Source organism: Procambarus clarkii, chromosome 38 (genome assembly GCF_040958095.1).
Source record: "Procambarus clarkii isolate CNS0578487 chromosome 38, FALCON_Pclarkii_2.0, whole genome shotgun sequence".
Classification (NCBI taxonomy): Eukaryota; Metazoa; Arthropoda; class Malacostraca; order Decapoda; family Cambaridae; genus Procambarus; species Procambarus clarkii.
The window spans coordinates 15447999-15460498 of NC_091187.1; the positions used below are offsets into that span (position 1 = coordinate 15447999).

At 47.6% G+C, this 12500-nt stretch overlaps 1 protein-coding gene across 23 annotated transcripts in view; it reads right to left on the reverse strand.

Annotated features, from left to right (window-relative positions):
- The window catches only part of Mp (collagen XV/XVIII-type protein multiplexin), a 354149-nt gene that overhangs the window by 226567 nt on the left and 115082 nt on the right, over positions 1–12500 (reverse strand). For all 23 annotated transcript variants that reach the window (XM_069337781.1, XM_069337780.1, XM_069337769.1 and 20 more), the window contains exons 3-5: positions 9574–9749; positions 6789–7003; positions 6021–6180 (exon numbers count right to left, since the gene is read on the reverse strand). In XM_069337781.1, the coding sequence (XP_069193882.1) occupies positions 6021–6180; positions 6789–7003; positions 9574–9749 (551 nt within the window). The remainder of the gene's footprint in view (positions 1–6020; positions 6181–6788; positions 7004–9573; positions 9750–12500) is intronic.

A 12500-nucleotide genomic window follows, 5' to 3' on the forward strand; every position in this document is an offset into this window, starting at 1 on the left:
GGGTGGGATAACACAGGGACCAGGATGGGTGGGATAACACAGGGACCAGGATGGGATGGATAACACAGGGACCAGGATGGGATGGATAACACAGGGACCAGGATGGGCTGGATAACACAGGGACCAGGATGGGATGGATAACACAGGGACCAGGATGGGCTGAATAACACAGGGACCAGGATGGGATGGATAACACGGACTAGGATGGGTTGGATAACACAGGGACCAGGATGGGATGGATAACACAGGGACCAGGATGGGCTGGATAACACAGGGACCAGGATGGGATGGATAACACAGGGACCAGGATGGGCTGGATAACACAGGGACCAGGATGGGATGGATAACACAGGGACCAGGATGGGATGGATAACAGGGACCAGGATGGGATAACACAGGGACCAGGATGGGATGGATAACACAGGGACCAGGATGGGCTGGATAACACAGGGACCAGGATGGGCTGGATAACACAGGGACCAGGATGGGTGGGATAACACAGGGACCAAGATGGGTAGGATAACACAGGGGCCAGGATGGGCTGGATAACACAGGGGCCAGGATGGGTAGGATAACACAAGGACCAGGATGGGCGAGGGTTGAGAACCTCGGCTTTAGTGAGAGGTTTTACAGTGTCAATGTGGGAGGGAGATATTTTAGGCTTACTTGGCAAGGGTGGGTGGGTGTGTGTGTGTGTGTGTGTGTGTGTGTGTGTGTGTGTGTGTGTGTGTGTGTGTGTGTGTGTGTGTGTGTGGTCACTATTATTACTTTAAGGCTGAGAAGCCCAATTTTACGAAGCAGTTACGCAAGTACTTACGAACGTCAACATCGTTCCTCATTCTTTGACGGCTTTGGTTATATATATTAAACAGTTTACAAGCATGAAAACTTGCCAATCAACGGTTGTTATTGTTATAAACAGCCTCCTGGTGCTTCGGAGCTCATTAACTGCTTAATAATTGCAAACAAAGCCGCCAAAGATTGAGAAAACATGGACAGGTTCTTAAGTGCTTGCGTAACTGCTTCGTGAATCTGGACCCAGGTTCGTAAGTGCTTGCGTAACTGCTTCGTGAATCTGGCCCCCTGGCTGGCACTGACCCTAAAGACTTAAAGCTGGCCACACTAACAATCAAGGCGTGTTTAAGGCTAACCAAGCTGGCTCTCACCACTAACTCGTCGCTCCATGTTTCATCATATGTTAATAACTATCAATTATCACAAGCAACGGCAAGTATAATTCAAGATTATTTACAGCGTGTGTGGCGAGGCGGCGCTAAATCTGCTCCGACTTGAACTTGATGCAGCGTGAGAGATGATTCACCACCACCTAAGTCAAGTGTTTGCGTCACATATGCGTGCACACAAACACATGCACACACACGCACGCGCACGGACGTCGGTGATATAGTATAACAAGGGTCGTAGACGGGGCACAAGGAGCTAGACCTCATTCCTAGAACTCTTCTTTTCCTGTCTGTAGTGTGTTGACTCCTGTTATTCCAGCCTGTTTCTCTCGTGTACGCCAGCCTGCTTCTCCCCCGTGTATACCAGCCTGCCATGATTAAGGTGTCAATTTTTTGTGGACAATCTAGACAAATTCAGTCAAGCCAGCCTTCTTTTCCTCGTCTAATTTTAGTAACGCTGTCATAGACGTGAATCAAGTTCGTCAGGCACAACTTTTCCTGTCTAAATCCGCGGTGGTATTCGGTCCCAAAGTTAAATTTTTGTAAATTTTGCCCCGAGGGGCGAGTTTATTGGGCAGCGCCACTCATCTTGTGAGTGAACATAGTTGGTGTTCACGCGGTGCTCTCTCGTGGTCGGTCAGGTGACTGTCTCCAGCCCTCTACACCAGGGGTCTCCAAACTTGTCAATGTAAGAGCCACATTATATATTTCCCATATTTATGCGGGCCGGAGGAATAAAAAATGAAATTGCTATTTTGTATAACTAAGATAAAGGCATTGTCAAAGTACAGAGAAAAGAATATTGTACAGTGTTTGTGCTCCCTGAAACGGAAGCAGCGAAGCCCCACTCGCCCTCCATCCCCACAATATACAGTTATACACAACTGATTGGTTGTAATGCACAACACATACCTACCAGTATTAGTATCTGTGCGTCACACTATCGAGAGAGAGGAAAACTGACTCGGGTTGAGCGCCACCAGTCAGCAGCCCCAGCTTTGAATAATTCTGCGATGCCATTCGTACGATAATTATTTTTTCAAGGCCACCACACAGGGATTTGTTTGGAGGGCCGGATGAAATTATGTGGCGGGCCGGATGTGGCCCGCGGGCCATAGTTTGGAGACCCCTGCTCTACACGGAAGGTTTGTCACTTACACTGGTCTGTAATTTAGTGCGTCCTGCCCGTCCCCTATTTTGAATATTGGGACTACAATTGCTTTCTTTCTAGAATCTTTTGAGATTTACTGTCTCGGATATTTTATTGTAAGTTTTAGATAGTGGGAGACAAAGTACTTATGGAGGCTCCTTCAGTAGCCAATGTGACACCCGGTTTGGTGCCTTCTTTTGATAATTACTTACTAATAAAAAAACATCTGGGGAAGTGTCATCCATTTTTCCTTACAGCATTTTATCTCGTAATCTATATTTCCATATCGATTCTATTGATAAGACCTCCCGAAATATTTTGTTGAATTTCTTGCATATCTCCGTATCGTTTTTTGTGAGAATTCCTCTATCTCAACCTTATTTCACGATCTCTCATTGTTGTTTATTGCTGTTTTTCTCCTTGTATTGTTATTAAACAGGTTTAGTTGGTCCTTAGCTTTTGCCACACTGTCATTTTCAAATCGCCTCTCTGCTTCCCTCTGGACTTTGATGAATTCATTTCTGGCTCTCATCAATGATGCTCTATTATCCTCTGTTCCAAGATATCTATACTTTATCCAAACTATTTTTGGTCCTCACTTTAGCTTCCCAACATTGTCTATTGAACCAGGAGTTTACTCGTCCACCTCCTCCTTGAGCAGTAGGAAGTGTGCTGTTGCGTCTTCACATTTACCAGCAGTAACTTCCTTCATCTTATTTAATCTTATTTAATTTGCTGTTATCCCTTTCAGTTCTCTTTCCCCATGGACTTCACACACAGTCCCTCACCTGATTTATTTATTTATATACAAGAAGGTACATTGGGTTTGTGAGAATACATACCATGGTATTTACAATCTTGTAAAGCCACTAGTACGCGCAGCGTTTCGGGCAGGTCCTTAATCTAACATAATTTTAAGTAGGTAAATTCTAGCGGAATTAATAAAATGATAACAGATAACCTTAATGTAATCCCTACGTCTGCGGTCTCTCACCTTCAACACGTTTCTTGGTCTAACCAACTACTTCGGCTCCTCTATGTATTCAAACATAATACAATAGTCGCTATCTTCCCGAGGCCTCCCATACTCTGACTCGTCAACATCTGCCTCGCTTTAGGTAAACATCAGGTCTAGTGCTGCTGGTGGAACCTCTCCTCTTTCTTGAGTCGGATCTGTAATATGGTGTTTAAGAATGGTTTGTCTCCCTTGTCTCTTGTGGGCTCCGAGAGCAAATATTCAACTCTTCTGACCAGTCGACCTTGAGTCCCATTATAAGTGTACAAGGTGCTTCTCGAGGCTGTTTAGTATGAGCGACAACCGTGCAAAATAATGGTTAGTGGCGTGTGGGTGGAGAGGAGCGTGTTGGAGTTGGAGGAGGTGGATGGGGGGTTGGAGTAGGTCGAAGTTGGTGGAGGAAGAGGGAGAATAGGAGAAGGGGGAGTCAAATTAGCAACTGGAGGTCGCAGTATCCCCCACCTGCAAGTGGAGCTCCACACCTGAGCCCTACATCTGGAGCTTCACACCTGAGCTCTACACCTGTATCCCACAATCAGCACCCAATATCTCCCATGTGACAACTTGGCCTTGAATACATGTGCCAGAGGCTCCGTCACGACGTGTTACTGCCAGACTTGTCGGGGCCAGGCCGCCGTTACACGCTCCTCAAGTCTGAATCACTTACGTGTGGAAGGAGCCAGTCTACGGTGTCCAGTCTGGACACCTGGGTAGAGGACGGCTAATGTATTCTCTCTCTCTCTGTGTAGCACAGTTCTGAATATTGCAACGCGCTGTGATGAAGCTTCGTATGGAAGGGCCGCTTAAGCTAGATAATGTGACGCGTGTTTATTTTTTAAGAGCTCTTCCTTCATACACATGATACTTTGAATGAAATTCTTCCGTGTGTGAAATTGTAAACACAATATTATTCTTTGTTTCAAAGAAACTTGTCAACATACTTGAGAGAGTAACGGATGCAAATTACACCGAGACAAATTGTAGGCTGAATTTGAGTGTTTCTTCAGCCTCTTGTATGAGTGTTTGGAAGTCCTGGGGCCAGATTCACGAAGCAGTTACGCAAGTACTTACGAACGTGTACATCTTTCCTCAATCTTTGACGGCTTTGGTTACATTTATTAAACAGTTTACAAGCATGAAAACTTGCCAATCAACTGTTGTTATTGTTATAAACAGCCTCCTGGCGCTTCCGAGCTCATTAACTGTTTAATAATTGTAAACAAAGTCGCTAAAGATTGAGAAAAGATGTACAGGTTAATAAATACTTGCGAATACTAATCCTAATAAATACTAATAAATAAATACTAATAAATACTATTGCCGCCACAGGTGGGCAATATTGGCATTAACGATCTCGGCATTCTCTTGGTTTCTGAATAACTGATAATCTAGTGCCAGTTAAACTGTTAGTCAACTACTGAAGGCTACCTTGGGCGTATATAATAAGGGTCCCCGTAGTACAGTCGGCTTCGTTCTCGACGCACAATTGAGAATTCTGGGTTCTAATCCCGGGCGGGACAGAAATGGTTGGGCACATTTCCTTGCACCTAATGCTTCTGTTCACCTAGCAGTAAGTACGTACTCGGCAATTAGTCAGCTTGTTGTACTCACCTAGTTGTACTTGCCTAATTGTGATTGCGGGGGTTGAGCTCTGGCTCTTTGGTCCCTCCTCTCAACTGTCAATCAACTGGTGTACAGGTTCCTGAGCCTACTGGGCTCTATCATATCTACATTTGAAACTATGTATGGAGTCAGCCTCCACCACATCACTGCCTAATGCATTCAATTTTTGAACTACTCTGACACTGAAGAAATGATCTATAATGTGTGTGTGTGGGCTCATCTGGGTACCAAGTTTCCACCTGTGTCCTCTTGTTCGTGTTCCACCCGTGCTGAAGATTTAGTCTTTGTCCACTATGGGGTTGCATTCTGGGCGGGATCGGTAATTAGACCTGGGAAGGTAGGAACTCTATACAAGCCTAACGTGTATGAATACACTCTGGCTTCCTGTCCCGAGACACAATGAATTATTATAATTATTAATAAGAAATTACTCAGTGTACCATTCACAAATGCTTACCGATGACACTCGTTTTCTTTGCTGCATCTTCGATGTATTACAGAAAACGGTTCATTACTGATTGAATGGGTGTCTAATACAAAATACTCTTATGGATTTCTATTTTCGGGGACACTAAGCTTTTTACCTGAATTTACCCGATAGCTAATTCTAGTGGTCTAAGGATTCGGGAAGGCTAACCTTGTCAAAGGTCTCTATATTATTCTTAAGGATCTTTATAAAATGTCCTTAAGGATTAAGGACATTTCGGTCACTGACGACCTAACACCACAAAACTTGCTGCCAGACATTTTTTTCCCTCGATGAAGAAAAAATGTCATGTGGTGGTATTGATCCTTCTTATTTAATAAGACTTCCAGGCAACTTATCGGCTGCTAACACTTACTCACTCTCTCTTTGTCTGTCTGTCTGTCTCTTTCTTTCGCTCGTTTTAAAACACACACACACACACACACACACACACACACACACACACACACACACACACACCACCGTGGTCATTAACCCCTCCAAAATACATACCAGAGTGAATAAAGTAGAGTCAAATATTTAGAGCGCACATGAGCCACACTGATGATGGTCGAGTCTTACCTCAAACTCCCCCTTGAGGATGCCTCCGGCCTGGCCGATGTAGAGGGTGGAGGCGGAGTCGAAGACCAGCTGGAGAGGCACCCGCTTGACCAAGATGTCGCTGAAGAGTTCACAGTTGTACCACAGCTGGATGTTGTCCTCCCCGACGCTGAAGGCCAGCCTGCGGCAACAACAAACATGTGTTACCTCTTCATACATTTGAAGAAATGTGTGAAATGTCTTCAGCGTCTTCACGGCGCTGAAGAGCCTTCTCCAAGAGCCTCACCCCCCTCTCCAAGAGCCTCATCCCCCCTCTCCAAGAGCCTCACCCCCCTCTCCAAGAGCCTCATCCCGCCCCAAGAGCCTCACCTTGTCCCCAAGTGCCTCCCCCAAGAGCCTCACCCCTCCCCCAAGAGTCCACCCCTCTCCCCAAGAGCCTCACCCCTCCCCAAGAGCCTCACCCCTCCCCAAGAGCCTCACCCCGTCTCCAAGAGCCTCACCCCTCCCCAGAGCCTCCCAAAGAACCTCGCCCTCTCCCCAAGAGCCTCACCCCCTCCCCAAGAGCCTCACCTGCTCCAAGAGCCTCACTCCTCCCCAAGAGCCTCCGCAAGAGCCTCCCCCTCCCCCAAGAGCCTCACCCTCTCTCCAAGAGCCTCACCCTCTTCCCAAGAGCCTCACCCCATCCCTAAGAGCCTCACCCTCTTCCCAAGAGCTTCCCCAAGAGCCTCACCCCCTCCCCAAGAGCCTCACCCCTCCCCAAGAGCCTCCCCCCCTCCCCAAGAGCCTCACCTGCTCCAAGAGCCCACAAACTCCGGGACGATGAAGGAGGCGATGGTCTGGGAGGTCATGTGCCGCTCGCCGTCAGTGTAGTAGAGGGACACGTTGGTCCGGCCCCGCTCGGCCGAGGCGAAGCCCACGCCCAGCTGGATGATGTTCTCCAACGGGTTGGTGACGGCGAAGGCGAACATCGGGCTGTCTGTGTCGGGCTTCAGGGCGATCAGTATCTGCAGGAGAGGCGCCAGGGACGGTATAACTCACTCCCGGTTATCAGCAATAATTTTGTATTCAGAAATAAAGCAAAATTCAATTAGTTTTTCATATATAAATATTCGTGAAAGTAAAAAAAAAATAGCCTAATATTATAATAAAAGTCGAGAACATTAAAAATAATTGTTACACTTTAACAATCACTGATTCATCAAAGAGAATACAGCTGTTTACAGTGGCACTAGGCTTAACCCTCTCTTCCTCCCCCCCCCCTCTCTCTCTCTCTCCCCCCCCTCTCCCCCTCTCACCCGACCCTGAGCTAGGCCTGTCCCGTTTGGAATGGGAAAGGAGTGTTTTTGGTCCAGTTGCTCCTTTGTATGGGTGCCATCCCTCAGGCCTCCCTCAGGGGTGGCACCTCATACCTTAGGCCTTCACCCTCTCCCACCCATCCCACAGACCAGCCTCCCTCTCCCACGCATCCCACAGACCGCCACCAACAACGGGCCGCGATATTCACCAGGTAAAAACATCCCATATCGATAACTGCTGCGGGCCCCCTGGACCCCGGGCCCGGAGGCACCACTCCAGGTCCGGTACCTTCCGGCCCACAACACACCCGCCGCGTCTCAATTTGACGAAACACTGAGAAGAGGGAAACAGAGAGAGAGAGAGCGAGAGAGAGAGGGTAGAGAGTGGACACATACAAATTCCTATTTATAAGAATATGGGACGGACAGCTTGCCCTCCCAGGTCAGCGCCATGTTTGTTCTGTAACCTTTCACCACCTAGACTCCTGCCGACCCTTGCGAGGAGAGGCGACCAGATGAGATTGGACTTTAATAAGTCTTCAACTGGAACAGCTTTACCATACTTGCATCCCCAAGGACACCACCTGAAGGCACTGCAAGCAACAGCCTGGTGGACCAAACTCTCACAAGTCAAGTCTGGCCTCGGGCCGGGCTTGGGGAGTAGAACAACTCCCAGAACCCCATCAACCAGGTATATGTGGGTATGCGGGCTACTCCAAGCAACAGCCTGGTGGACCAAACTCTTCAAGTCAAGCCTGGCCTCGGGCCGGGCTTGGGGGAGTAGAACAACTCCCAGAACCCCATCAAGCAGGCATCAAGCAGGTACCTGCAGGGCCTAGCAGGTGTGGGCGGCTCCACACCCCACCAACACTGCCACGCCATTTATATTAGTTAGGGAAGACTAATGGATACAATTAAACTCTCAAGTCAGACATTAAAATTGACCCGCTGGCGATAAAGCCGACAGGAATGAATTATTGTATTACAGAAATGTAATTATATTCCCAAATATACTAATACTCATACAATCCATCACAGCCGCTATCGTAATTGGTTGTAATACACCACAATTAATGATGTGAGTCGTTCCTTCACTCCGTCACCCTATCCTACCTGCTATCCTGGCACAATAATTCACGAAGGATTTGCGCAAGTACTTACGAAACCTCTACATCTTTCCTTCGTCATTGGGGGATTGTTTACATTTAGTAAACAGTTTACGAGGCTCGAAATTTCTCAGTTATTGTTGCAGTGTAGAGGTGGGGCCAGACACTGAGCCACAGTGTAGAGGTGGGGCCAGACACTGAGCCACAGTGTAGAGGTGGGGCCAGACACTGAGCCACAGTGTAGAGGTGGGGCCAGACACTGAGCCACAGTGTAGAGGTGGGCCAGACACTGAGCCACAGTGTAGAGGTGGGCCAGCCACTGAGCCACAGTGTAGAGGTGGGCCAGCCACTGAGCCACAGTGTAGAGGTGGGCCAGCCACTGAGCCACAGTGTAGAGGTGGGCCAGCCACTGAGCCACAGTGTAGAGGTGGGCCAGCCACTGAGCCACAGTGTAGAGGTGGGCCAGCCACTGAGCCACAGTGTAGAGGTGGGCCAGCCACTGAGCCACAGTGTAGAGGTGGGCCAGCCACTGAGCCACAGTGTAGAGGTGGGCCAGCCACTGAGCCACAGTGTAGAGGTGGGGCCAGCCACTGAGCCACAGTGTAGAGGTGGGCCAGACACTGAGCCACAGTGTAGAGGTGGGCCAGACACTGAGCCACAGTGTAGAGGTGGGCCAGCCACAGTGTAGGTCCAAGCCGTAACAGATACGATGGACTGCGTCCAAGACCAGAAGACGAGGAGCAGTTTTTAATTTACAAACGATGAGAAGGCATTCCGGGGAGGGTGAGGGAGACGGAAGGGGAAGGGAGAGGGAGAAGGAAGGGGGACAGAAGAGAAGGGATGGGAGGGACGGGGGGTGCACTGCGGGGGGAGGGAAAAAGGAGGGAGAGGAGAGGTAAAGGAGGGGGAAAAGAGTTGAAGTATATGGTGGTTGAGAGTTGTCACAACCAGAATACTCGAAAGAATTAGTTTTTGTTCGTGAGCTTTAGTGTTAGGGTCGTGGTGGGGGGACACGTGCCGCAGCACTCCGGGGGGGGGGGGCCGACACGTGCCGCAGCATTGAGGACCACACGTCTCGGTTCTTGGGAACACTCGCCCCCACACAGAAAGTCCTGTAGACTCTCCCTGAAAGGAAGACTGGCTAGGTAAGACAGCCAAGAACGTCCTACTCACCGAAAATGTCCTGTAGAGTCTGACGGGAATGAAGAGTCGATACGGGTGTTTGATGCTGGCGCCAACCTTGAACCCGAAGGCCGGGAAGCCGTCGAATCCGGTGACGAAATACTGGGTGGACGGGTCAGCGAAGGGTACAGCGATGGCCTGCAGCAGGTCCACCTCGTCCAGCGTGTCTGCACAGGACAACAACTATACATCAGGCACAAGTATAGCATATGTGTGAACATGTGTAGCAGTTTACAAGTTATTCTGGAAGATGTAAGCTATTGAAATGACTTAAAGTAGTAGAAGCAATTAAACCTTCAATGGGCTTGACGCATTTCGCTAAGGTACAAGCATCCCCAGAGGCAGAGGATAAATTAATGCTAAGGTACAAACAAAATATATTCCAGGGAGGCGTTACGAGAAGAGAGGCAGTTACCCCCCGTAGGGAACACTGAGTAATTTGTTCCTCAATTTTTACTGGTCGGCAGGCCATGAGTAGTGTAAGTTGGTGGGTAGTTCTCTTATAGTCTGCTGAAGGTCGACCGTACGCACGCACGCACGCACGTACGTACGTGCGTGTGCGTGTGCGCGCGCAAGCGAGCGAGAAAGAATCACAAAGAAACTAACACGTGAAGAACATTGTGAGTGCCAGACCACAGAGAAAGACTTAACATTTCCAATAATAAAAAAATAAAACAGCCTAGCAATTAGTGGCAATCTTCAGAAATGTGCATCTCTCATTACTCCTAAGGTTCACTTGCCTATCATCATTACTGCTAGCCTTGGCTATACACACATCTGGCAGGTTAGTGAGGGTGAGCCACTACCAGAATACTCAGATTGTAAACTCTGTGATAAACCTTTAATGCATTCACTAGAATACTATATTGATGAATGTGAAACCGGAAAGGACTTTAGACCTCCTGGCCTATTGTACCACCAACTGTGTAACTATTTTATTGACTCAGGTGTTCTGGACGACATCCTAACAATTTATCCAAAATTTGCCTGTCCATTTTAAAGAATGGAAGAACATTTTTTATTTATCTTACTTCTAAGCTGTATCACTTATGAACCCATCCCTGCCCTTGTGTGGCAGTGCACAGTAGAAAGTTGTTTTCGCATATCCATACATTAAAACATTGATTGTAACCATGATATATATGTGCTTCAGCCTACAGTTTAGACCTATTGTCTTATGTATGACCCTCTGTCCTGCGTGACAGTGAATACCAGCATTATCCTCACTTTAATAAGACTATCAAAATCCTCAGATTAGGCAAAATTGTAATTAATTGTCAATAAAGAAGTTAATAATAATAATAATCATTACTGCTAAGGTTCACTTAGCTAACACACTGGTCACTCGCGCTCTCCCTCACACCAGTAACAGACAATTACTTGGTGTGAGGATAATTACTGGTGGTGATAAATCTATTACCAGTAATAGAATCCCTCGACTCATATAATGAAAGTACTGCGATGAGTTTATTTATTTATGGAATTATATATGAGGCAGCTTGTAAATGTTTCCTCCATGTACAGAAAAGCTAAATCTTGGCAGATTTTGTGTACGCACTGAGCGTACATGCCAGTGTACGCACTGAGCGTACATGCCAGTGTACGCACTGAGCGTACATGCCAGTGTACGCACTGAGCGTACATGCCAGTGTACGCACTGAGCGTACATGCCAGTGTACGCACTGAGCGTACATGCCAGTGTACGCACTGAGCGTACATGCCAGTGTACGCACTGAGCGTACATGCCAGTGTACGCACTGAGCGTACATGCCAGTGTACGCACTGAGCGTACATGCCAGTGTACGCACTGAGCGTACATGCCAGTGTACGCACTGAGCGTACATGCCAGTGTACGCACTGAGCGTACATGCCAGTGTACGCACTGAGCGTTCATGCCAGTGTACGCACTGAGCGTACATGCCAGTGTACGCACTGAGCGTACATGCCAGTGTACGCACTGAGCGTACATGCCAGTGTACGCACTGAGCGTACATGCCAGTGTACGCACTGAGCGTACATGCCAGTGTACGCACTGAGCGTACATGCCAGTGTACGCACTGAGCGTACATGCCAGTGTACGCACTGAGCGTACATGCCAGTGTACGTACTGAGCGTACATGCCAGTGTACGTACTGAGCGTACATGCCAGTGTACGTACTGAGCGTACATGCCAGTGTACGTACTGAGCGTACATGCCAGTGTACGTACTGGATGTACATGTGTGTGTGCACTTGTCCCTCACGACCACATGTACGCAATAATATTCATCTCCATGTGACAACTGTGACAAGTCTGGAAATTGGATACCTGTGGTATCGTTTTTGGGCAGACGGCCATCCGGCTCCCTGATTGTACACCTGCTTTTTCCCCCAATAATCATTTACTTCACATATCGACTTGGCTGCGATGCTGCGGGCAGGTAGCGGGGAGGAGCGGCGCTGCGCCGTGTGGGACGACCAATATACCAACACTTATTCAAGTCGTCTCCAGGAAATTATTTCTCGATTTTTGTAAATGCGTCGTCGACATTATTTCCCGCGCACATACGCCCTTGTGGGCGTCGGGAGGACACTAGGTGAACCAACCAACGTGGAAATTACGTTATTTTGGGAGACTTTCAGAAGGAAAAACGTAATGAAATCAAAGTTGAATAGCAAGTTGTCACATAATAAATATTCGTATATAAAAGGACAGTGATGATAATTATGTTTATATAGCCATACGCTGATGAGTCTGATAGAGGCTCAGTATGACTGTATATAAACAATTATCATCAATGTTTATATAAAGCCATACTCTGATGAGTCTTATCAGAGGTCTCTCTCTAAACAATCAACAGGACAAAATCAACTCATCCTTGGAATTTTTTTTTTCAACTTTTATAATATTTTGAAAAATCACTTTCAAGAGGTAAAAAG